The sequence below is a fragment of the Lampetra fluviatilis genome, chromosome 31 (assembly GCF_964198595.1).
Source record: "Lampetra fluviatilis chromosome 31, kcLamFluv1.1, whole genome shotgun sequence".
NCBI lineage: Eukaryota > Metazoa > Chordata > Hyperoartia > Petromyzontiformes > Petromyzontidae > Lampetra > Lampetra fluviatilis.
In genome coordinates this window covers 9138701-9162390 of record NC_136305.1, presented here as the reverse complement: position 1 = coordinate 9162390, position 23690 = coordinate 9138701, and the positions used below count along the sequence as shown (strand labels likewise).

The following is a 23690-nucleotide window of genomic DNA, read 5'->3' as shown; positions in this document are numbered from 1 at the left end:
CATGTAATTTATACCCCTTGGATAAGAGTTTTTTTAACGATATTTCAAACGTCACATTTACGGGAAATTGTATTTAACTTTTATGATTTATGTAGGCTTGTGTTTTCAATTTGTCATGCAGTGATTTACTGGCCTCCAGTGAAATCTAGGCGATCAGATGCCAGATTACGTGTTACTGAGAAGGCATGTACTGTACAGATAACAGACGGCAATATATTGTGTTGCATCCTTTTTCCACCACAGTATCAATATAAAATGCCAACTAAGCCATGTTAATATTTACTCCTGACCAATTATAGCAAAAAACGGAGCACGCAGAAGCCGTGTGCACTCATCGCGTAAACGAGACGTTTCCGTGGACATGAGACGGAAAAAAGCATCGCTGCATATTTTCTACAGCAATGCCAATTCAAAATCTGATCATCAATACGATGTATTTATGAACAAACTGATGACAGCTGCACGGAATTGTATTCTGTTTTGGGGTAATGCATCGATAACGCTCACCCCTTGCCGGTGATTCTCTCCCCCCCCCCCTCCCGTTGCGATGGCAGGGCGAGGCTGGAGTTGTTGGGCCATCCGGTCCCATTGGGAACCCCGGTGCCTCTGGGCTGCCGGGTGAGAGGGGAGTAAGCGGAGGCCCCGGAGGCAAGGGGGACAAGGTGCGACACACACGCACGCACTCGGCCTGCTCACCCCATACGCTCACCCTAGTCGCGGACACTTGAACAAAGACGGTCGCCGCAACGCGCGCTTTCAGGTGCGCTTCTGCGGCCGTCTGGAACGCTCTTCCTTGCGATATTAGGAAGCCACTGGAGTTATGCACTGTTAAATCATCTGGATTGAAAACTAATTTCTTTACAACTGCTTTTTGCGTTTAGTTTGTTGACCTTCGCCGCACCTCCGATTAGCGCGGTTGGTTACGTACGGTGCGAAAGAAGTTCAACATGCATACGTATGCGTGCACTCGAACACGCACGCACCAAGGCGTCCATGCGTCTACGATTGCCCACTTGTGCAAGTCAACATTCGTGAACACACACACACGGTGACTCAAGCGAAAACTCTATTATGAGAACGTGCAACATGTTTATTGTAATGGAATCGGCAAAACATCCCATTGCACGATTCTCGTGCATAATTAATTAGTGTTGAGACTCAGTGAGGTTTGCTTTTGTAATATAATGACATTATTATTATGATTATTGCGTGCAATCACGTGAATGTCCGGCCGTGTGCAACCTTGCACGAGCTCATGAGCTGGTACTTGAGAATACAACGAGCGCGCACACGAACTGACGCTCATTCAGACTTTTGTGCGCCGTTGTGCGCTTACGGTACGATCTTTGCTGCACCCCTAATGTTATATTTAGTTCAACAGCCACACACACGACATCATTTCTAATGCTCGTGCTTTTAAGAAAAGCCCTTTTGAAATGATTCCGCGGACGTGAACGTGCTGTTGCGTGACATCTCTTTCGATGCTACCTCCTGACGCTGTTCCTCTCTTAGGGTAACAACGGCGAGAGAGGCTACGAAGGAAACCCCGGCAAAGACGGAGCCCGAGTGAGTGCGGTTTTTCTTCAAGTGTATTTCACATCGCGTAAATCAGCTGCATTTATTTTCCAAACGTTGTAATAATGCATTTGTGGCAAGCAAATTCTGTTTACTCACACGTATCAAAGAGTGTACTGGAAGATTACATATTCTGTATGCTTACATATGACATACACAGTGCTTTATTTCAACCGGTTATGTTCACACAGTGACCCAAATAATATATCCGCACCCAGCATACCACATCCCGTATACCCCTTGCGATGGCTGTGGCTACTGCTGAGTACTCAAGTCGACAGTGATGCAGAACATTTGCAGTGAGAAATTAAGCACCGGCTATGTGTGTATTCTATCCTACAAAACATGATTATAATACGTGCTTAAGCGTGATTACAATTTTCTCTGAGGGATACTCATTGGCTCGCAAGTGTCACTGTAACTTGTCGAGATAGGTTATACGGCGAGTCGTTTGGTAAGCTCTAGCCACAAAGTCTTCAGCACGTAGGCCAATAATTTCCGGCTAAATAAACTTGCGTTGCATGAACAAGTTCACGGACCGGTGCCTTGTCCACCGTGAATCCTCCCTGTGATTAATTCGTCCACGAGTCTGGAATACGACTGCGAGCTTTTGGTCAATTCTAGCCAACGTAAACCGTAAGTGCTTCTGTTTTTTAATCGGGGAATTAAATGAGAATGAGAAACGAAACCACAAGGTAGTGTCTGTTTTGGCTGGCAGCACCCTGTAGATTAACACACACAAAAAACGTTAAAACTTAAACAAGAATCATAATTTATTTTTCAGCCCACGATGCAGTGCACAGCGTTCAAACTGTTTTGGTTCAGGATAACGAGATGGCATTTAAATACTCCCAATGTCGAGCTCAAATGAAACCACCCCGTTACCTAAGATTGTTAACACTTCTATTAAATTGATTTCACGGCTTATTATGATTGCACGTGTCAGAGCTGCACCTTCAGAGGAAATGTAATTTCAAGTCGTTTGTAAAAAAAAATAGAATCTGCATAACGTAACACGCGCGTAGTGGCTAATGAAGCCCGGCTTGCGCAAATGCATTTTTTCCCCCGAAGCGTTGCTTAATTTATTGACCCGTCCTCTTGTCCCCACACAGGGCGTGATTGGTCCGGTTGGGCCTCCAGGCCCTAGCGGTGCTCCAGGCGACAAAGTAAGTGGGGAAAATGCTTTCCTGTTTCTCTTGGAAGACACGGGTCTTTGGCTGCGCGTTGTGAGGGCCCAGACCAGCCATCTGTGAAAACAAACCCTGGGCCCTGCTGGAAGCCTCGCCTCCTCACGCACGGGCGTGCCAGAGTTAGCAAATGCTAATCAAGACAGTGCATGCCAATTGTACAGCGTCGGTTATGCTTTACATGTCGGCTGTTTTAGACAATGTTAGCTTCGTGAGGTGTAAGTAAAAAAAAGAAATTGAACACCCCATGAGATTTAAAGGTTCCAGCAAGTGCTGCTTTTGTTATATTTGAACATCTTCACGTGGAACTGCTAATAGCCGTGTCACGTGCTTTTTGGGTTGTATCGCGCGGTGTGATGCCTGACGTTGCGTCCGACATTTCATTCCGGGTGCTGGGAGCTTCTTGACGGCTACTTAATAAGCTGTTGGCATATGGAGCAAAACGCCTGACAACATGTCCAACAAGATGTAGTGTACAACCCAGGCTATGCAGCACAACTGCGGGAACCTTACGTGGCAGTGGAACTGCCGGTGTCAGCCCCGCTGAGTGGATTTGTCGCGGGCTGTGGCTGAGTGGCGAGATGTTAACTCCCTTGCCTGGTATGCACGAGGTCGCGGTTTCGATCTCGACCCTGATGCCTGTGTATTTGCTTTCCCCGTGGTCGCGTGGATTTTTCTCCGGGCTCTCCGGTTTTTCCCTCCACATTAATAAATATCCACGCGATAAGCCACTTAGTTGAGCCATCATTTGTGCCCAGGTCGATTCTGAAAAAGAGCCATATGGCTCAGCGGGCCTTACACAGTAAAAATAAAAAAATTAATCGTTCGTTGTCGAGTTTTAGTTTCTCGTCTCTAACCGCGCTCACTCTCCCGCAGGGCGAGCATGGTGCCTCTGGTCCTCTTGGGTCGGCCGGCCCCGCAGGAGTGAACGTGAGTAGTGCCGCTTCGCCCACCGCGTCTCCCGTGAACTCGCCGGCGCACCGCTTCATCGCACGCCACTCCCTTCTCACCGCGCGGCAACACAACACGCGCGCCGCTTACGGGCACGGCGCCTGGGTCGGGAGTGGGGAGAGCACCGCTGTCTGTCAAACGAAGCGACGCACGGAGATCCGTGCGTCGGATAACAACGGTTGTGGTATCAGTCTGCGGCGAAGAGTGATATTGTGCGTACATTCCTTTCAGAAGGAAAAGATGAATCTTGGCCCGAACAGTATAATGAGTAACAAAGCATAAAGCACTGCCTGCATTTTTGCTGGATAATATACGCTCAGTCAAGTAAAAAAAAAGTGTTGTGGGCACAGTTATTGCTACTAATATTGTGGCCACAAGCTGACAAGTGAGAATAATCAATTTCAGCCTTCGTGTAGTATGAGATGTACACATTATGGGGAGGAAAATGGAGATTGCATTGGTTACAAGGGTAAGAATCCATGTTCCTAGGCTGCATTCACGTCTAAATTGAATGCACATTGAGCAGGATGCATTCAATTCGGCCATGGGATGTTGTTTTTCATAAGGGCGGTATGCGGTGTGTCTGTGGCTTATGTTGCCAGAATGTCTGGTACAACACACACATGTGCGCTAATGTAACCCAGTCCGTCTGTGCGATCAGCGGCGGAGCTTGCAAATGGTTTACATTAGTGTCGAACATGTACCAAGCCGCAGTGTGGTCAGCTAACCAAACCGACTACATGTGCCCACACGTGTTATACATAGCTACTGCACATCGATGCATTGCGGGTGTTACGCATGGCGACTTGAGTGATGTACGTGTGTTAGTGTGTGCGTGTGTGCACGTGTGTGTGCGTGCACGTGTGTGTGTGTGCGTTTTTACACGTGACGTAGTTATGGAGAGGGGTGGTTTAGTTGTTAGCGCTCTGCTATGATTCCGGTTATACCTAGGTTCGACTCCCAGTCACGGATAATATCAGTGGCAAATGGTATCTCAACCTGTCCTGAACTTCCCTTCAGTTGACTCAACTTTAAATGAGAACCGGGGAAACAAATATAAAAATATAGTCCAAAATAGCGCCAACGGCACATTGTCTGTGTTCACGTGCATGCGTTTGCGCACATTCACGTGGACGTGTTACACGTGTGAATGTAGTCTGCTCGTGTACACGCGCCTGCCTGTGTGTGCGGATGTAAGCCTGTACAATGGGTAACACGTGCGTGTACACGTAAGGTGCGCCTCTGCGTGTCCACCACTTTGGCTGCTTGTACACCGACATGGGCTGAGTTCACGTGCGTGCGTGCGTGCGTGTTGACTGCAGGGCGAGCGAGGCAGTGTCGGCTCCGCTGGAATCCCTGGACTCGTCGGATCTCCCGTGAGTACACGTGCCAACCGTCACCCGCGCAGCCACTCGTGTCGCTTGCTGATGATGATGTCAGCGCTGCTGCTGCTCCTGCTGCTGCTGGTGCTGCCATCCAGCAGCATGAGCAGCAGAATGGCAAAATGAATGCACTCACAAGACCGTGAATGTGGCTTTCGTCATTATCATCGAACTCATCCCAGTAATCGGAGGACGACTCAATGCTTAATTGACGTTAATTTCTGCACGATGAAACCTTCAGCAGTTAAATAACAAACCAACATAAATTTCCACCTCATGTGTTTCGGTCAACCCACCATATATTTACTCGCTCACATAACGGACAAAACACATCGCCCCTGGCAATTTCCCTCAACGCCGGTGATGAAAACATCGAAACATTGTCGCCCTCCCAGAGCATCGCTCACTGTGAGCATGTGCAATCCACCGGAACGCGGTATTGGAAGCTGATGCTTGTTTTTACGTGGCCCGTGCTGGGGGTTCTAACGCGCGGTGTTAATGTTTCCTCTCTCTCGTGCGAGCAGGGGCCGAGCGGCCACAATGGGGCCAAGGGTGAGAAGGGAGTGGCCGGTGGGAAGGGTGATAACGGTGCCCCTGGCATCCATGGATACATCGGGTCCTCGGGCCCACAGGTCAGCATCTGCATGCGTGCCCTACCCACGCAGGCCGCCTCACTCGAGGCCTATCACACAGCTTCTAGCATCACGCAGCTCCGCCAGCGTCACACGCAACTCCTAGCATCACACACAGCTCCTAGGATGACATACAACTCCTAGCATCACACACAACTCCTAGGATGACATACAACTCCAAGCATCACACACAACTCCTAGCATCACACACAACTCCTAGCATCACACACAGCTCCTAGGATGACACACAACTCCTAGCATCACACACGACTCCTAGCATCACACACAACTCCTAGCATCACACACAGCTCCTAGGATGACACACAACTCCTAGCATCACACACAACTCCTAGCATCACACACAACTCCTAGCATCACACACAACTCCTAGCATCACACACAACTACTAGCATCACACACAGCTCCTAGGATGACACACAACTCCTAGCATCACACACGACTCCTAGCATCACACACAGATCATAGCGTCACACACAGCCACCTAAAATCGCACACAGCTGCAAGCGTCACACACAGCTAGCTCCCTAGCGTCACGCACAAGGACAGGGTCAGGCCATGCGTATTGCAGGTGTCCAGACACGTTTTGCTATTTCGTTATTAATGGCGACCGTAACAGTGGTCGTCCTATGGAATGACTCAGACCTTCCAGAGGAATGGGGATTTTCCACCACTGGCTCTAAGCTGTAAACAGGAGTTGAGTAGCTCCCCGTGCTGGATTGAGCAGCAAAACACGGAGACTCTTTTCACAAAAATGCTTTGTTTTTCGCAACGAACATTAAACATTGAGAAAAATATCTTCCGTGCCGTGCGTGAGTCGTTTACAGGCTTGTGAATCACCCCTTTAATTTGGTGACTACTGGTTTCGTCTGTACTTGACGCTACTGATTTTTGTTTCTGTTTTACTGTCTATGCCCACATACATATGATTCATTGTTTAAAGACTATGATGATGTATGTAGTTTAAAAAATGTAGCCTCTACAACCATTCTCGATTAAACACTGTACCTGAATTATTAAACGATTCTTCATGGTGATTTGCTCCATGGCACTGCGCTCATCGCGAGCCGTGTGAATAGCTAATCAGCTGCCTGCTGCTGCTGCTGCTTAGTCACCCTTTTGTGTATAACACCGCAATCCTCCACTGCTGTCAACTAGGGACGTGCAATGCGCTATAATCCTGAGGTCATATTGATTCCTAATGTCTCACGATATACGTGCATCAAATTGAGCCGCGCACGAATCGACGCGTTGACGTCCGCGTAATTTGTACGTAAGATAATTTGACCACGCGTCGTTAATTCACTGTTGGATGAAGGGAGTACTTGAAATCAGTAAGTCATGCCCAGGAGTCGAATTCGGTTTATCGCGCAGTGCGCATATCAGTGGTCTGCCGATGTTATGATTATAAGCTCATGTAACGTCTCAGCTAGTGGAGCAAATAATACGGAATAAATTTAAGATAATATTTTTTAAATAACTCAAATGAGGTGGTGGAAATAAGACAGCATCCACCAGGGGGTGGAGATGAATGATCCCCCCCCCCCACCCCGCATTGTTAACGTTGACTGATCTCCCATCATGAAGTGTGGAAGAGTAGGCTAAATACTCTATAGAGAGGCGATGTGCTCTCGAGAGCTCCCCTGAGTGGAAGCGCTTCCACAAGCAGTGGGGCGTGAGCGAGCAATTGCGGGGCTGCATCTACATTTTTACCGATTCCATCATACGCTGAGATTAATACTTCGTTTCTCACCAAGGGACCGGCTGGAGAGGGCGGCCCCAAGGGAGCTCTTGGGGAAGTTGGCGGCATGGTAAGTACCACGTGGGCACTGTCCACGCCTTTCCCCCGTAACGCCTTCGCGTCGCAAACGCACGTTTCAGAATTTTCGCCGGATTGATGAGGTGTCTTCGTCTGCAGACACTCAAAAAGGCTGTAGATTCTGATACAAGAATCCTGCAGCAATTGGGGTAGTTGTTGCGGTGTTGACGTAGCATTGGGTGGCACTGCCTCGTTGCCCACCTTTGTGTGCCTACACTGATGCCTGACCTGTGTTCTGCAATACAGGGCATGACTGGATTCCCAGGAGCGCCTGGTGAATCTGGCACTGGTGGTCCTCCGGTAAGTCCTCCACCCCATCTCCTACACCCCCACTTAGCTCCAACATACTTACCCCGGCCACCCCCCCCTTACGACACAAAGGAGGTGAACATTACTTTTAAATTGGAATCGTTGAACAGTTAATGTGCGTACGTAAATCGCGTGTCTGGTAAGTGGCACGAGATTAGTCTCAGCCAAAGGCGGCAATTGCTCAATGGGCCGGGCTCGCAATCTCTCACCCGTTGCATTATCCCTCAGTGTCCTTATCACACCTGGGTCCATGTCGACTGCTGCTCTCTGCGAATATGATCACGCACCACAGTTGCCGCGTGAGTGCATCTGGCTTTTACGCGGAGGGACGTTTATCCGGGCGAAAGCGGCTCTCTCGACGTGCCAGCGTTGATTCTCTTTCCTCTTATCGTGCTCTGCGCGCAGGGAGGCCTCGGTCCTCAGGGTTCATCGGGAGCGCAGGGCAAGGACGGCAGCATGGGCCCGCGCGGCGAGACTGGCACACCAGGCGAGCCCGGGGAGCCCGGCCCCACCGGCCTCCTTGGGAATCACGGAGAGCGTGGCGAGAGGGGCCCAAGCGGAACCCGGGTAAGTGAGCGCCGTGTCCGCAGCGGAGGTCCCGCTGACTTCCCTGCTACACCCCCGGGGTCACGTGACTGGGAAGCTGCCCTTAAGCCCCTGGGTCATGTGACTGTCAGTCAGCTTGTCTCGCTGTATGCTCCAATTCGCTGCCCTCACTTATGGGTGCGTGGAAATATTAATAATAAAAGCTCCTGTATATATAGAGCATCCACAGTGTGCACAAGCACAACGAACAGAAATTCAACACATTCATCTCTCCCGCCCGAAACATCACATATATTATATCTATTTTACTTTTACGCCAGTGACGGCCCTGCTGCTGCTGCTGATGTGTGAAGTCCATCAAATACGGTTGACGTATTTTATTTTATTGTGTTTCCATAATGAGTCATCCTAAGGTCATTTACAATGTCATAAAGTAAAAAATAAAGTAGAACTACAACTATTAATGAGTACGATAAAATATTTAACAAAGAAATATATTTATTTAAACTGCACAATTATTAAAAGCGTGATGAAAACCAATTCATGAAATATAAAATTGGCAAAAAAACTTTCGTTTTCAAAATGTGATTAAAAAAAAATTAATGACTCATAGTCCCCGGTTAACTATTGCTAAGTGTGTTTTAAAATGACTTAAGTGATCTGACAATGAACTAGTATTATTCATCAAGCGACAGAAGGACAGCATAGCAGGGTATATTTATTTATTTTTACATTGCGCCAAGGCAGATTATATCATTTCAACTCTCTTCTACAAGCCACGTTTTGGTGAAACGTGGCACAGAATCGAGCTATGATACACAGGGATTTCTTAGGTGAGTTAGACCTGAGCTGCAGATCTCTCCCTGGTCGGTGAAAGGGGTGTTCACAAGAACTTTTGTGCATCGAGTCTCAGGGATGAATACAGATTCGTTTGAAGGGCATCACCTCTTGGAGGCAATTTAGCTCCAAGGAAGTTTCTCAGTGCTAGCTTTTGAACTCAGAACTTCTTACTTCCAGTCGAAGCTGGATATCAGCGCACCATCTCAGATTAAGGCCACGTGTGCAGTGTGCATTTATCCTTTCATCTCGGAAGTTGCCCCTTGCCTTCTTCTTCCCCCTCGCCAGTGTAATGTGAGGATATGTCAGTTATATGAGACCTGCACTTGGACACGGCGCCTGTATTTGTAATTATTTCGATTCATATCACCGCATACAAAAGAGGTTTTCTCCACGCAGTGTCGAAATCTTTAACGCTCAAACTAAGTTTATCACAATATCTGCACAATGACAGCCTGCCATATTTGCACTATGTTACCCTATTTGCATTTTTTGTAATTTTATATTGTATATTATAGCTATTGTATATTTTAGATTTTATTTTATTACATTTTCACATTCTTTAGCTCCTTAGTATTAGTTAGACTTGTACCTTTAGTATAGTTAGACTTGTAAACCACTTATTTAAGATTTAAGATTCCTACATGTTGAATGTATGCACCTTCCGGCCAAAGTAAATTCCTTGTCTGTGCGAACTTTCATGGCGAATAAAACCCTTTCTGATTCTGATTGTCATCGTGCGTTGGAGGCTGAACCCTCCGAGCTGCGGTTCATCCGATCCCAGCGGTTGTGCGATTGTGCCGTGCGGGGCGCGTATCTATGTCGCACTTCTTTCGCAGCGTGCGTAGCCATGCGTGCTCATCGGGCTGCGTGTGTTTCTCTGCCAGGGTACCGCTGGGGCACCGGGCAGCAGTGGCTTCCTGGGTTCTCATGGTATCCAGGGTCTGTCCGGCCAGCGTGGTGAGAGGGGCGTCCCTGGGCTCAACGGTCCTACGGTGGGTGAACTTTCGAGCACGACGCTGAATGCGGCGCTCCGACGTTGTTTGGCACGATGTCCGACGTTTTGCTCCACGTGATTCTTCGTGAACAGAGTCGAGCAGCTCACGTCGTCAAGCGGGTTTGTACGACGTGGCCGGCTGCTCCTGGTGTTTGATGTACACCAGCAGCAGCTGGCAATGCTGTACGGCACAACTGCGAACACCTACCCACTGGTACTCACAGGCCACGTATCAGTGATGGCAGTGGAAAATGCCACTCGTGACTCATATTGTATTTTCTAAATATTTATTACCACAGACATTTTGTTCCATTTCTGTTTTTTAATTGCAAAATCAGTTTGGTTCTACGTGAAAAGAAGTTTGACACTGGATGCAAATTCACTTATCACTGCACATTCTCATTCTTATGCTTTCACCCAAACGACCGATCAGCTTTGTTGAGGCCAAGAGCCCTCACGATACCAGGCCCCAGGCCCTGGGAGAGCTCTCACACCAGACACACACATTAATTTCGTGTAAAACAACCCGCGCTTAATTTCAGCCGGGTCTGTCCATCGTGTCAGAGACCCAGAACATTGTTCTATAGCCGTCACACCACATCAAGGATACGTCTTGCTGTGGCTATTCGTCATATGCTCACTCTAGTCTTCCGGCGACGTAGAAACTATTCAGTGAGAAATTAAGCCATGGGTACAACCAATCCAACGAGGGCTTTGGCAGCAAAAAAAACGGATGGCTTTCAATCTCCACCACCATTTTGACAAGATCAACATAGGAATATTGATTCATTAATATCGGGCAGCAAGCTATATTTGGAAATGGAATTTCCAGCCTGCAGTTGTGATGCATGCGAGGAACATCGGCAGCCGCCGTAGGCGACACACGTATTTTGACGCGTTGAATCCCACGTATTTTGACGCGTTGAATCCCACGTATTTTGACGCGTTGAATCCCACGTATTTTGACGCGTTGAATCCCACGTATTTTGACGCGTTGAATCCCACGTATTTTGACGCGTTGAATCCCACGTATTTTGACGCGTTGAATCCCACGTATTTTGACGCGTTGAATCCCACGTATTTTGACGCGTTGAATCCCACGTATTTTGACGCGTTGAATCCCACGTATTTTGACGCGTTGAATCCCACGTATTTTGACGCGTTGAATCCCACGTATTTTGACGCGTTGAATCCCACGTAAATTCTCCATCACTTTACGCGACTCTCTGTTCAGGCTATTTACCTGAACGCTAAGTTGGTTACTAAATGTAGGCAGGCTGAAAAGCTGTGAAGGTTTCTCAAGGAAAGAAAAAAGAACTTGTATCTTTTGTGTCCGCCACTCGGAGGGTCATTGGTTTCTTGTCGGGTTTCGAAACGTCCATTAGTCGAGTATCGCCGCGTCAGACGACGCGGACAATTGCTCCACAAAAACACCCTCCTCAAAGCGCAGCCCGAGACGGGGGAGAAAGAATAAAAGAAAAGAAACACACAAATCCCACGAACTAAGGTGCACGACAAAAAGGCCACATGATCTCGTTCTCTCTGTACGGCCGTCCGGGCCGGTTAGTGACGATGTCCCTGCGTGGCATCTATTGTTCGGGGCAGTGCTGTTGGTTGCTCGGATTGAGCCACGGCTCCGTGAGGTTGGAGTTAGAGGTGGTGGTGACGGCCGGTGAGGGGGGGGGGGTGTGTGGCGTGGCTCCATGTGGTGCACGGTCTCTCTCTCTCTTGCAGGGCTCTCTCGGCAAAAGCGGTCCCACGGGTGAACAAGGCGAGCGTGGAGCTCCGGGTAACGTGGGCTCCCCGGGTCTCAATGGCGCTCCCGGCGAGTCCGGCCGTGAGGTGAGCTCCTCCACCCCCCCCCCCGCACCATTCACCACCCCACCCAACCACCCCGTCCGCGCGTTTGCATTTTATTTATTCGTTTATTTACGCGACGCCGTCTTCAAAGAAGCCAAGCGACTCAAAAGAGAGGGGAGTCGTCGGAGGGTCGTCAAGTTACGGCTCCGCGGGACAGAACGATGCGCGAGTTTGTACGGTTCACGCGAGAGCCGTCAACGTGAGAACTCTCCCCCGGCGTGGCTTGTGGATGACTTGGAATTAATCTCTCACCCCCCACCCCCCACCACTTGAGAATTGCAGCGGAGCTTTTTTTTTACTTTTCCCATGTTTTTCATGGAGAGGCAGCGCCCTCTGCTGTCGAAACTACAACTCTTCCGTGCGCGTCGTTTTTGAACGAGACTTTGCTGTTGTGCATTCGACTACTATTTGGTGATAATTGCCACGATGTCCAGCGCTGCAAAAGCACATTGCCAACGTGTTCAACTTTTTTGTTGTCAATTGTTCATTGTTTGCACATGCTTACGTGTGATGTCGGTGCACCTACACACACGTGCTCGCTAACATCACTTGCCCCAAGTGTCCGTTAAAGATTATAATACATTGGGATTGTTGTCTTTTTAATGTGGTTGTAAACAGGGTTCATCTGGTACTGATGGAGCTGCCGGTCGCGATGGCCTTGCTGGCGTGCGGGTGAGGCCACCACTGCACTCCCCCCCACCTCATGCATCGAGGGCTGCAATGCTGCCACCATTTCCCCTGTGTGCTCACTTTCCGCACATGTCCCCAAACACCAGTCACCTAGAGTAATAATTGTCGTTGCGTGTACATCCTCGCGCGTGAAGCAAAGGTATGCCCACTTGGCTTGGGGTTCATTTTAACCGGGTTTTGTCTTGGGTCAGCCACCCAGAAAATATATGTCCGCACCCTGAGGACCAGAGGTGGGACAAAGTCATTGTTATGCAAGTCCAAGTCGAGTCGCAAGTCATCAAATTCATGACTCGAGTCTGACTCGAGTCCAAGTCACATGACTCGAGTCCACATCTCATAGGTGGGACAAAGTCATTGTTATGCAAGTCCAAGTCGAGTCGCAAGTCATCAAATTCATGACTCGAGTCTGACTCGAGTCCAAGTCACATGACTCGAGTCCACACCTCTGCTGAGGACACATCTCACTTTGACTGTGGCTACTAGTCACTTGCCTACTCGGTGAGAAATTAAACCCTGAACAAGGCCAAGGGAAATCTGTATCAATTGCTGGCACGTTATCTCTCAATAACAGCGAGGTGTAACGGTGTCTCGGCATTTCCAATAGAGCGACAAATTGTAAGGGGCCTGCTACAAGAGACACCGATTCACTAGCAAGCTCAGTTTCCCTTTTGCGGGAGCCCTCCTCCCCACCGCCCCGAGGCTCATCGCCGCTTGCTGTGCGTAGGGAGACCGCGGTGAACCTGGGACGCCCGGCCGCCCAGGCAATCCAGGCAACATGGGCAACCCTGGTCTTTCAGGAGCCAACGGCAAGGACGGGCACAAGGGTGAAACGGTGAGTCCAGCCCGTCCACACGCGAGCGAGCGGTGCGGCCGCTACACCACCTCAAGCTCTCTCTCCGTCGTTCTACTCCCTGCTGAGGATTCGCGACCTCGATGATGAAACTGCTCCACTCTCCGTGATGTTGGGCTTTGCTGCTACATTGCTATAAAGGGCTCGGTTAAATGTACAATACTACGTGTGCATCTTAGTCTGACTACCTCTGTTCCTTTTGTCTTCTACTTTACCAAGCATCACCAGTTTCTGAAGGTTATTACCCCTCACACTTAGCCATGTGCGCAAAATACTTTCGTTTTTTATTTTGCTATTGTGGTGTACAGTCGCGCTTTTTCATCACTCTCACAAATTTTACGAGACATCCACATATTCCAGTTTTGTTACATATGGCCGTCACACGGTGGTATTTAATAATGGTGAAAACGTAAAAAAATTGTGATTTTTCAAAATAACTTTTGTCAAAGAGCAATACGAAGAGTAATACGATGGTGTTGTTTATTAGCATGGCTTGGGTCCCAAAATGTCACGCACAACGAGGCCCCTAGACGCCTTGACCCACGCGTTGCTTCTTGGGTAGCAGGTTGGCGCAGTGGTCAAATTTGTGACTCACAGCAAGAAGCGCCTGGGTTCGATTCCGGACTTGGGCGCCTTTCTCTGTGGAGTTTGTGTTCTCCCCAGTTGTGCATGGGTCTCCTCTGGGTTCTCCAATTTCACCCCCGTAGCTAAAAAAAACAAGACCAACATAATTGGTGTTGGCCTAATGCTGAAAACTTACCTGCCAATTACTGAATTTTGATTCCACATTCCGGCATCAACCTCCTACTGTGAAATACTTATCAGGACCCTTCGGAGAGAATATTGAGACTCAGTGAGGCTTTCCTGAGCAAACAAATGTAGTAATAATGTCATCAACGTGACTGTGAAAAATGTGTGGATGCAATTGCGATTCAAGGACAAAAAATACTGGCCTTTGTGTGGCACAATTGTGCTTCTGTTCAAACCGTAAAAACAACACTCAATTATTAAGCCATTATCTACACGAGGAATTGATTTTACTTTCAACTTCTTATAAACGATTCCACACATCAACATATCAGGAGTAGTGACAGGTGACTACATGGGACATTTAATCCGGTCAAGGTTATCCGTTCAACCAGGTGAGAATTCAAGACACAAGGGACAGTCCCATTTGCAAGCGTGACCTGGGGCCACCAGAACCTCTCCACTGCTGGTGGCTGTGACCGTCGCTGAGTGCTGTGTGCGTCACGGGTCAGGAGGTGCCTGCCGGGAGGACGTGGCGCCTCGCGGGAGAGAGAGCGCGTGCGTTGGGAGCGAATCCTTCCCTTGTGCACACTGCCCTGCTTCTACAACTGTGGGTGCGACGCTTCTGTCTTGCAGGGCCCTCACGGAGAATCAGGCATCGTGGGCAGACCTGGCTCCGCAGGGCCACTTGTAAGTGCCGCGTGTTGTTTAGCAGAGAGCACACAATACAAAAGAATGATAATTATTACTAGAACAGTATTCAAAGTCTATTTTAAAAGTTTTAACATTTTCAGTTTTTACGAACGATCGATTGTGTAATATTAACATCTCGTGTTTCTCAAGTGTAAGTGCATACATGTGTTTGACACGTGCATGCGTGTGCGTGCGTGCGCGAGACATTGACGTCTCTCATTTATGATGGTTGTTCCTGGTTGACGCAGGCGTGCGTGTGTCTGTGTGTGTCGTTGGCAGGGCCCTCAGGGGCCGAACGGAGCCCATGGCGAGAGGGGCGACTCAGGCGAGAGGGGAATTAAGGGCCACCGCGGCTGGAGCGGTTTCCAGGGTCTGCCTGGCCTGCCGGTGTGTGTGTGATGCCTGGAGGCGGTGCTACACAGCTTGCACCGCACCGTTTGCTGTGGAGAGTTGAAAAGTTGCATATTTATTAGCGCCAGCCCAAAAGATATCTAATTTCTTCATATAGCATAGTTCCGTACAGCTTTTTTTTAAATCTTCCTTTGCAGTAATTTGTTACATTACGGCTATATAAACTCCGACAATGTAGGCAAGATTTAATGGAATGTTGGCTACGTCTAGAGTTCAGATTGAAGTAATGTCCAAATAAGGTTTTGATGCGAATGGCATGCACAAGCACAAATACCGTGTGTGTACAGTAACGGAGAAAGATCTGACGATGTCTTTTGGCTACATTTAGGGTCCTCATGGTCATCAAGGAGGCCCTGGTATCAATGGCGGCCATGGTCCAAGGGTGAGTAATGTCACATTTACCTCATTTTCCCAGTCCGGCAGAATGGACATTGGGCATTTTATAAACATTGCACATATGCTTATGTGAAAGGGTCTGAGAACTGAGAAAAGTCTGATACATTCAGTGTTAAAAGCAGGACTTTTGTGAAACCAAAAAGTTATTTACGTAAAGAAAGTATCCTTTGTAAGTATACTGTAAACTGTTGATATCTTAGGCATATAACCTTTGCTTTTTCTTCAGACGGTTCTGGTTTGCTGATTTTCTTTCAAAACTGAACGTTATTAACATACATATCATTCGTGAAATTTATATTCAGCTGGTATAAAACTGTCTTCTTTTTCCCTCCCGTCAATGTCAGAGTGAGAATGGAGCCAAATGCACTCCCTCCAACTATGTCCCTTAGCAGCTTCTAAAGCTTTCATTGTCCAAAAAATATCGACATTTTAATTCAAGTCCAATGATATAAAAATAAAATCACGACGTTTCGGGCACAACACAAGCATCCGTCATCACGAAACAACTGCTGAGCAGTTGTTTTGAGCTGTGGTTATCCCACCTGATGACGGACGCTTGTGTTGCGCCCGAAACGTCGTGATTTTATTTATTATGTTTTATATCTACATGACTTTACCAAAAAAAATAAAGAGTATGGATCCCTGCAGTCACGAAAACTTCAAATCGAGATTTAAGTCCAATGAACCATCGTTGGTGATCACTAATTTCCAGGGCTTAATTTCAACCGAGTCTATCCGGGTAAATGACCGGGAAAATATTTCCACGCCCGTCACACCACGTCCAGAATACCTCTTGCCTGGGCTGTGGCTACCGGGACGTGCCACCTCCCGGCCTACTCCAGTCGCCACCAGTGCCCCCGAACAACACTGAGTGACGAGTGAAGCCCCGCACATTCCCACTGCTGCACGGAGTGACCGTGTGCTCTGTGTTGTGTGCCTGCGTGTGCTCAGGGACCCACGGGCCCAGCGGGCGGGCGTGGCAAGGATGGGCACAACGGACAGTCTGGCCCCCTCGGGCCCTCTGGCCACCGCGGTCGTCCAGGCGAGGCTGGCAGCTCTGTGAGTAAATTCTCAGGACTTGCAATCACGAGTAACGCGTCGACGACTGCCCCGTTCCTTTTGTTCGTGACATTACAGTGGCGGAAATGTTCGTCAAAGACCTGAGCGTGACTCTAATGAGATGTAATTAATGTGCCTGATGAAATAGGCAGTAGGCCGCAGTGCACTGACAAAGACCAACATCAAAATTGGCTATATACGTATATGTAAGATGACTCGCCTGATATTGGGCTTGAGAAAATGGGTGCCCCTCTCGCACCGATATTTCATAACTAAGTGTGAACAGAATTTTTGATGGCATTAGATAACTAGACAAACTAATACTGTGAATAAAATAAGAAATTGTCACCTGAAATTCACTGCAAAGAATCCAAGATTAGTACTGGACGTCACCCTCCTTGGCAGGACCCACACAAAGCATCCGTTCATAAGGCCGCAGCGCTTACGAACACACCTGACTTTACACCATTGGTACCTCATTTGCCAGTAAAAAATATGATAATTGGGTTTTTACCCTTTTATCTGGCATCAAAACTGACACCTTTTTTACGAGGAGTCATGTTTGCATAAACCACAATACCTGAGTTGTGCGCCTTTTGGCGTCATCTGGTCCAACCCATGTGAGACTAGGCTCTAAGGAAAGCTGTCTCGGGTGTGGACCAATCAACTTCAAGGACAGTGCATACATTATCAGAGTTATGTTTGTTGTTTGCATTATGACTGCAGGTATTGCGGTCTATGCAAACATGACTCCTCGTAAAAAACGGTGTCAGTTTTGTTGCCAGATAAAAGGGTAAAAAAACAATTATCACACCTGACTTTGTTCCTTACCATTCTTCGCAGGGCCCTGCTGGTCCACCAGGTATCCCTGGGCCCCCAGGCCCTCCCGGCCCCGCAGCAAATGGCTACGGACTGTTGCCCTTGACTGGCATGGAGAAGGGACCAGACCCATACCCTTACCGGTACCGTGCCGATGAGGCGCTCATGGAGCACGATGCTGAGGTGGATGTGACCCTCAAGAGCCTCACCAACCAGCTCGAGAACATCATGAGCCCTGAGGGCACCAAGACCGACCCGGCTCGCAGCTGTCGAGACCTCATGCTCTGCCACTCTGACTGGAAGAGCGGTGAGTGAGAGCCGAGGTTAACGCAGTGACTTGGTTGGGATCCCCCCACACATTTGTGCCGTGGGTCCGATTCAAGTGTTCTCTAGGCTCCCAATTCACTGTTCATGAGTCTTGCAGAATATTGTCACAAAGCTCTGATTAACAAGTCAACCCAGAATCATCACCTTAGCACAGGGGTTTCTGAGAGGAGTACTGTGCTTTTACAGAAATCTATAACGAGTTGTTTTATAGGTAAGATTGAAAGCAGGAGAGACGTCTGCCAGAGATTCCTACCTAGGTATGGAGACAATTTAAGGTTGTCAAAATCAGCATAAAGGTCGAGGAGATCTATAAGTGAGTGATTCACCATCTGGAGAAGGTCATTTGTCGCATGTAGGAGAACACTTTCAGTAGAACTGCCTTAGCAGAAACCATATTCTGCTGGGTTATGACAACCATGAACGTACAGTGGTTTGAGAGATGAGAGAAGCTCGCCATTTTCAAAGAAAATTACGTTTTTTCTACACCTGGTACTTGAATACTTTCTGCTGCTTAATAGATGCAAAAGTTGCGGCACCATGTGCGCGTGCACGTACTGACTGCCGCACGTTGCCACAGGTGAGTACTGGATCGACCCTAACGAGGGCTCAGTGCTGGACGCCATGAAGGTCTGGTGCAACATGGAGACCGGGGAGACCTGCGTCTATCCCAAGCCCAAGAACGTTCCCAGCAAGAACTGGTGGAGCAATAAGGGCAGCCGCGAGCACAAGCATGTCTGGTTTGGAGAGGCCATGCCAGGTGGCTTCCACGTGAGTTTTCGCATCAACGCGGCACCGGTCCATTCCTGTCGATCACCGACGGCAAAGTGGAAATGGGATCGTCGTTACGAAATCTAAACGCCTTTCCCAAGGGTTTTTGGACATTCTTCGTAATTAAAATTGGAGGTTATTACAGAATTATGTTCTTGAGAGGGTCACTGTTGATAAAAAAATATATAATCCAGTGAGCATCAGAAAGATTATTGGAAAGGAAATCAATGCGTTTGGTCTGCTACAGGTCGATGTCAGTGGCCATACCACTGAATTTCAGGTGCCCATTGTCTAAAGAGGGAGACACCGTTTACACGCATGCCAATATCACAATGAATACACATTTTCATCCACAATCAACGGCTACGTTGTAGAAACATAAAAAGTCCATAGGTTGAGTGCTCAAATGCATAACGTTTACACATATTGCAAAGAGTCCCCATGTAGCCGACAAAGGCTGTTGGGGCAAGTGGAACACTATTGAAGGTCACCACAGAACATGAAAGAACGGTGTTGCCAGTACCACGCCTGACCACCTTTGTTTCCCCCACTGCTGGTGTTTACACACCGCACCAGGTACTAATTTAAGGTTGAGTGGACCCAGCATAGGAGAGGTCTCAAACCGGCTCAGTTGTACACCACTGATATTAGCCACGAGCCGGAATCAAACACTATAGCCACTACGCTACTGCACTCGACAAAGACAAAGATCCCCCGTATAGCCTTAACAGACTGTAGGGGTAAGTGCTGTTAGCGAGCACCTATGAAGGCCGGAACGGTACACGAGGGGGTGGGTGGCCAGCACCACGCCCGACCGCATTTGTCTCCCCAGTGGTGATGTTTACACACCGCACCAGATACTCATTTAAGGCTGAGTCGACCTAGGGGAGGCCCAGGACCGGTTCAGATAATCGTCACTGGTGTTAGCCGTGAGCGGGAATCGAACCCGGGTGGCCAGGTTCATAACGCAGCGCGCTAACCGCTACACTACCGCTCCCCACACTGCACCCGACACATACATGCACACACACGTGCACAGCACACATGCACACGCACGTACGCACTCAAGCGCGCACGCACCTCCTCATGAAATAACCGCCTCCCCCCGTCTGTGCACCCCTACAGTTCAGCTACGGAGACGACACCATGTCGGCCAACATCGCCGAGGTGCAGCTCAACTTCCTGCGCCTCGTGGCGGCCGAGGCCTCGCAGAACATCACGTACCTCTGCCGTAACAGCGTGGCGTACGCGGATGCCACGGGCAGCCTGCGCAAGGCCGTCCGGCTCATGGGCTCGGGCGAGCTCGAGCTGCGCGCAGATGGCAAGAACCGCTTCACCTACTCCATGCTGGAGGACGGCTGCGCGGTAAGAGGGTGGCGAGACGCGTGCGAGGGGGCGACGCCGTGGTTGTCCACGCTCCCCCAAAAATTTCTAGACGTGGCCTAAGGGGAGATATCCCCCCCCACCCCATCCCCCCAAATCAATGGTATGTTTGGTGTTTGTCACCAGGTAACAAATGGCAATTATGCTGACGACGGAACGTTTACATTTGCACGAAGGTTTTGGGGGGCTCAATACCGAGTTCCGTAGCCAGAAGATTTAATATTAAAGCGCAGTAGATCGCCTCTTGTCAGGGAAAGAAAAAAACAAGTTCGAAGCCGAACTCGTGGTTCCCATCTGTGATCCTCGCCAAATAGCCCACTGGGAACCGTTCTCGAGTAGGACACCTCCGGCTGACTTGCCGTGCGATGCTGTGAACACCCGTAGGTAGAACCAAAGTCAAAAGGCAGCAGAGATGGGGTGGGGGCTTTTGTGTGGGTCAGAGTCCGGAGAGTGTTCATGCTACGAGGACTGGTTGTCCATAGTTTGTTTTGTCGGAGGAGCACGCTCGAGACGGATGTATGTTGGGGGGAAATGCCAAGAGGTGGAAAAAAGGTGCTACTCGACAGCCTGAAGAACGGATGCAATGTCGAGGAAGGAACAACATTCATGTGTTGAGGAAACTAAAGCGCCTTTAGGCAGATACCTCAGAGATTATTTATTTCTATACATTGTTCAATTATAACTCATTACAATATTTATTTGCCTTCCATATTGTGGAAGTTGTATTTTTGCGAAGGTGCGTTACGCCAAGTAGACGAATATCACGAGCTTTGTTCACAGACGCTATTCGCTTAGCACCTTGTGCCACATTGTTTGCGCAGCCGGTTGCATCATCTGTCCGTGTCACGTGTTCTTGTGGTCCGCTCTCTCACCTCCTGCAGAAACACACTGGCGAGTGGGGAAAGACAGTGCTGCAATACAAGACAAACAAGCCGTCTCGTCTGCCGATCGTGGATATCGCACCTCTGGACATTGGTGGACCCGAGCAAGAGTTTGGCGTCGAAATTGGCCCCGTCTGCTTCCTGTAAACCCAATGGACTTTGCAACTCCACCTCTGTTCGCCATCCACCAAACCCTTGCACTGAGCGGCTAAAGATTGACCGTTTAACGTTGCTAATGGTCTTCCATCCACAGGCTTATGTTTGGATTTCATGGCAAAAAGTGTGAAAATGCCTATCTGTATTGTTCTGTGTAAATTAGAAACATTTGATGTTGTTCATATTGCTGTGGAATTACTTTTACAGGAATTCACTTTAATATTCTGATCGCAACAACAGGAGTAGTTTTTTGCCCCCAAATTTTTTTTACAAAAAAGTGTCAATGGATTTTTTTTAAATGTGAGTCGAAGATTTCTGGATTTTTTTTAAACAAAAGGCTATTTTTTAAATGACTAAAATGGTAATTAAACACATTTTCGGACTGCATAACTGTCCTGTCTTATTTGGTTTGCAGGGAGACGGCCTTCACAAAACACACCATGTGTTGTATATGTTACATTTGGTGCTTTTCGTAGTGCTTCCAGTTGTATCTTTAAAGGTGCTACTTTACTATGGGTTTGGTTTTATTTAAGCATAAAAAAAATCAGCAAACTTGAAGAACCCAGTAAAGCTAAAGGTGCTAGCTGCCTCATTTGACTCAAGTCACTCTGGTCATGAACAATTCACCTCATTTTCTTGATGTGAAATATATCCAGACCAGAACTGTTTTCTTATGGAATTACTAAATCCATGCTACACCAGTATGGCCAAGCGAACAAGACCCAAAAAAAAGACTTAAAAAAGAAAGCGTCCATGTTGTTTGGAAATAAACATATTGTTTAAAAAAATATATATTGAAAATTAAGTCTTTTTTTGTTGCAGTGTTGGCCACAATTTTTTGGATGTCGATTCCACATTTAAATCTTCCGCTTACCTGGGGAAAGCCTTTAAGTTGTCCTCCTGCTTTAGTTGACCCCCTCTTGATGACCTTGCTGCCGCCGACGTCTCGTGTAGTGGCTTTGCGTGAGTCGCTCTATGGTCTCCAAAAATAGGCATGTGGATCCCCGCTTGCTCTCTCACATAGTGGTTCCCCTCTGTGCGTGTGTTGGTGTTCCTGTGTAATATCCAACAAGCAAAGGGATAGCCACCTGGACATGTACAATTTTTGTATATTTCATTTAGTGCCGATGCAGAAAGCTTTGATTTTTGTAAAATGCTATTTTGTATGCAGTATAGACAGGGAACTTACACATTTGGGAACGTAGAAATTCATCTCGGCATTTATTTTTGTGTGCCTTACGAATGTGTCCTTATTCGATTCATCCCATATGTTGTCCACGCCAGTAGATGCAAACTTAAAAAAAATAAAGTGTTCAATTTTTTATTTGTATGAAATGTCACATGATGTGTTTTGTGGAATGTGTAGCCGTTTCCTTGGCTATTTCGTAAAAAAAGAGGGACAAGGAATAAATAAAAAGTTAATGAAGTGCCTAACAGCATCTGCTAGACTATGGTATGCATCGGGAATGGCTTGCCGTGAATTTCGTTCATGGCGAGTGTTGACACTACAGTACAGTACTGTTTTAGTTCTCTGTATTGAGCACCACAATAACGAGTTTGAAGCACTACTACCCTGTGTACCGAGAAATCTGTAAGTGGCCACCATTTAGTGTTGGTTACGTGTGAATTGAAGTCAAACACTCTGCACCATAGTTGAGGGATCTGGCTGAAAGGGCCATGCTGGATCACTTTAAACCTGCTCTTGGGCCCATGCCTGCACATGACAAATCCACAATCGAGGCGGTAAGCCGTGATCCCCGGCTGCTTGCTGAAGAGACATCGAAAGAGGACCAGGTGGGTCTGAAACGTCAACTATGATAAAAATAACTGGACGACTTTCCACGGCAAGGTAAGACTGGTCTATAACAAAATTACCATATCACCAGGAACGTTCTTGATCTGGTCACAACTCCAAAGCCACTAACAGATCTGAACCTGGACAGTGCTTCGATGGGCGACCACCATGTCTAGTACAAGTGTTGTAGGCTGCTGTTGGCATATGTCAGTAGAGGGCATGGCAGCAAAATTATGAGTACGTACAATGATGCTTCAACGTCAATTATGCTCCGCTGCCTTTACCAACTGGCACTGAACAACATGGTAAAGTACACGGATGGTTAAATGTCTCCGACGGCCCACAGCGTGGGGGGGGGGCTCATCCAGCAGTGGATTGACAAAAGGGCTGTATGTGTAAAAGGCCTCACCGACAGCAGAGCCCCTTTGTCACGCAAGACCAGGAAGTAATCGACATTAATTAAAATACATAAACCGTGTTATTTTCAGGGGAAGATAATTAGGATTAAAGGTAAAGTGTTGCATTTTGGAGTACTGTATTGCTTAAATAAGAAGAAAATGTGGCCGAGACCAATTTTAAAAAATATATATATAGTAAATATA

The 23690-nt window shown here is 47.9% G+C and overlaps 1 protein-coding gene across 1 annotated transcript in view; it reads left to right on the top strand.

Annotated features, from left to right (window-relative positions):
* LOC144943523 (uncharacterized) overlaps positions 1-22703 on the top strand; it is a 77228-nt gene extending 54525 nt beyond the window's left edge. Inside the window, exons 33-53 of the mRNA XM_078871051.1 lie at positions 555-662; positions 1513-1566; positions 2688-2741; positions 3639-3692; positions 5036-5089; positions 5620-5727; positions 7503-7556; positions 7811-7864; positions 8279-8440; positions 10144-10251; positions 11988-12095; positions 12732-12785; positions 13528-13635; positions 15037-15090; positions 15373-15480; positions 15833-15886; positions 16852-16959; positions 17803-18085; positions 18683-18873; positions 19999-20238; positions 21138-22703. Of these exons, the coding sequence (XP_078727177.1) occupies positions 555-662; positions 1513-1566; positions 2688-2741; positions 3639-3692; positions 5036-5089; positions 5620-5727; positions 7503-7556; positions 7811-7864; positions 8279-8440; positions 10144-10251; positions 11988-12095; positions 12732-12785; positions 13528-13635; positions 15037-15090; positions 15373-15480; positions 15833-15886; positions 16852-16959; positions 17803-18085; positions 18683-18873; positions 19999-20238; positions 21138-21284 (2265 nt within the window). The 3' untranslated portion in view covers positions 21285-22703. The remainder of the gene's footprint in view (positions 1-554; positions 663-1512; positions 1567-2687; positions 2742-3638; positions 3693-5035; positions 5090-5619; positions 5728-7502; positions 7557-7810; positions 7865-8278; positions 8441-10143; positions 10252-11987; positions 12096-12731; positions 12786-13527; positions 13636-15036; positions 15091-15372; positions 15481-15832; positions 15887-16851; positions 16960-17802; positions 18086-18682; positions 18874-19998; positions 20239-21137) is intronic.
* Positions 22704-23690: the final 987 nt, after the last annotated feature.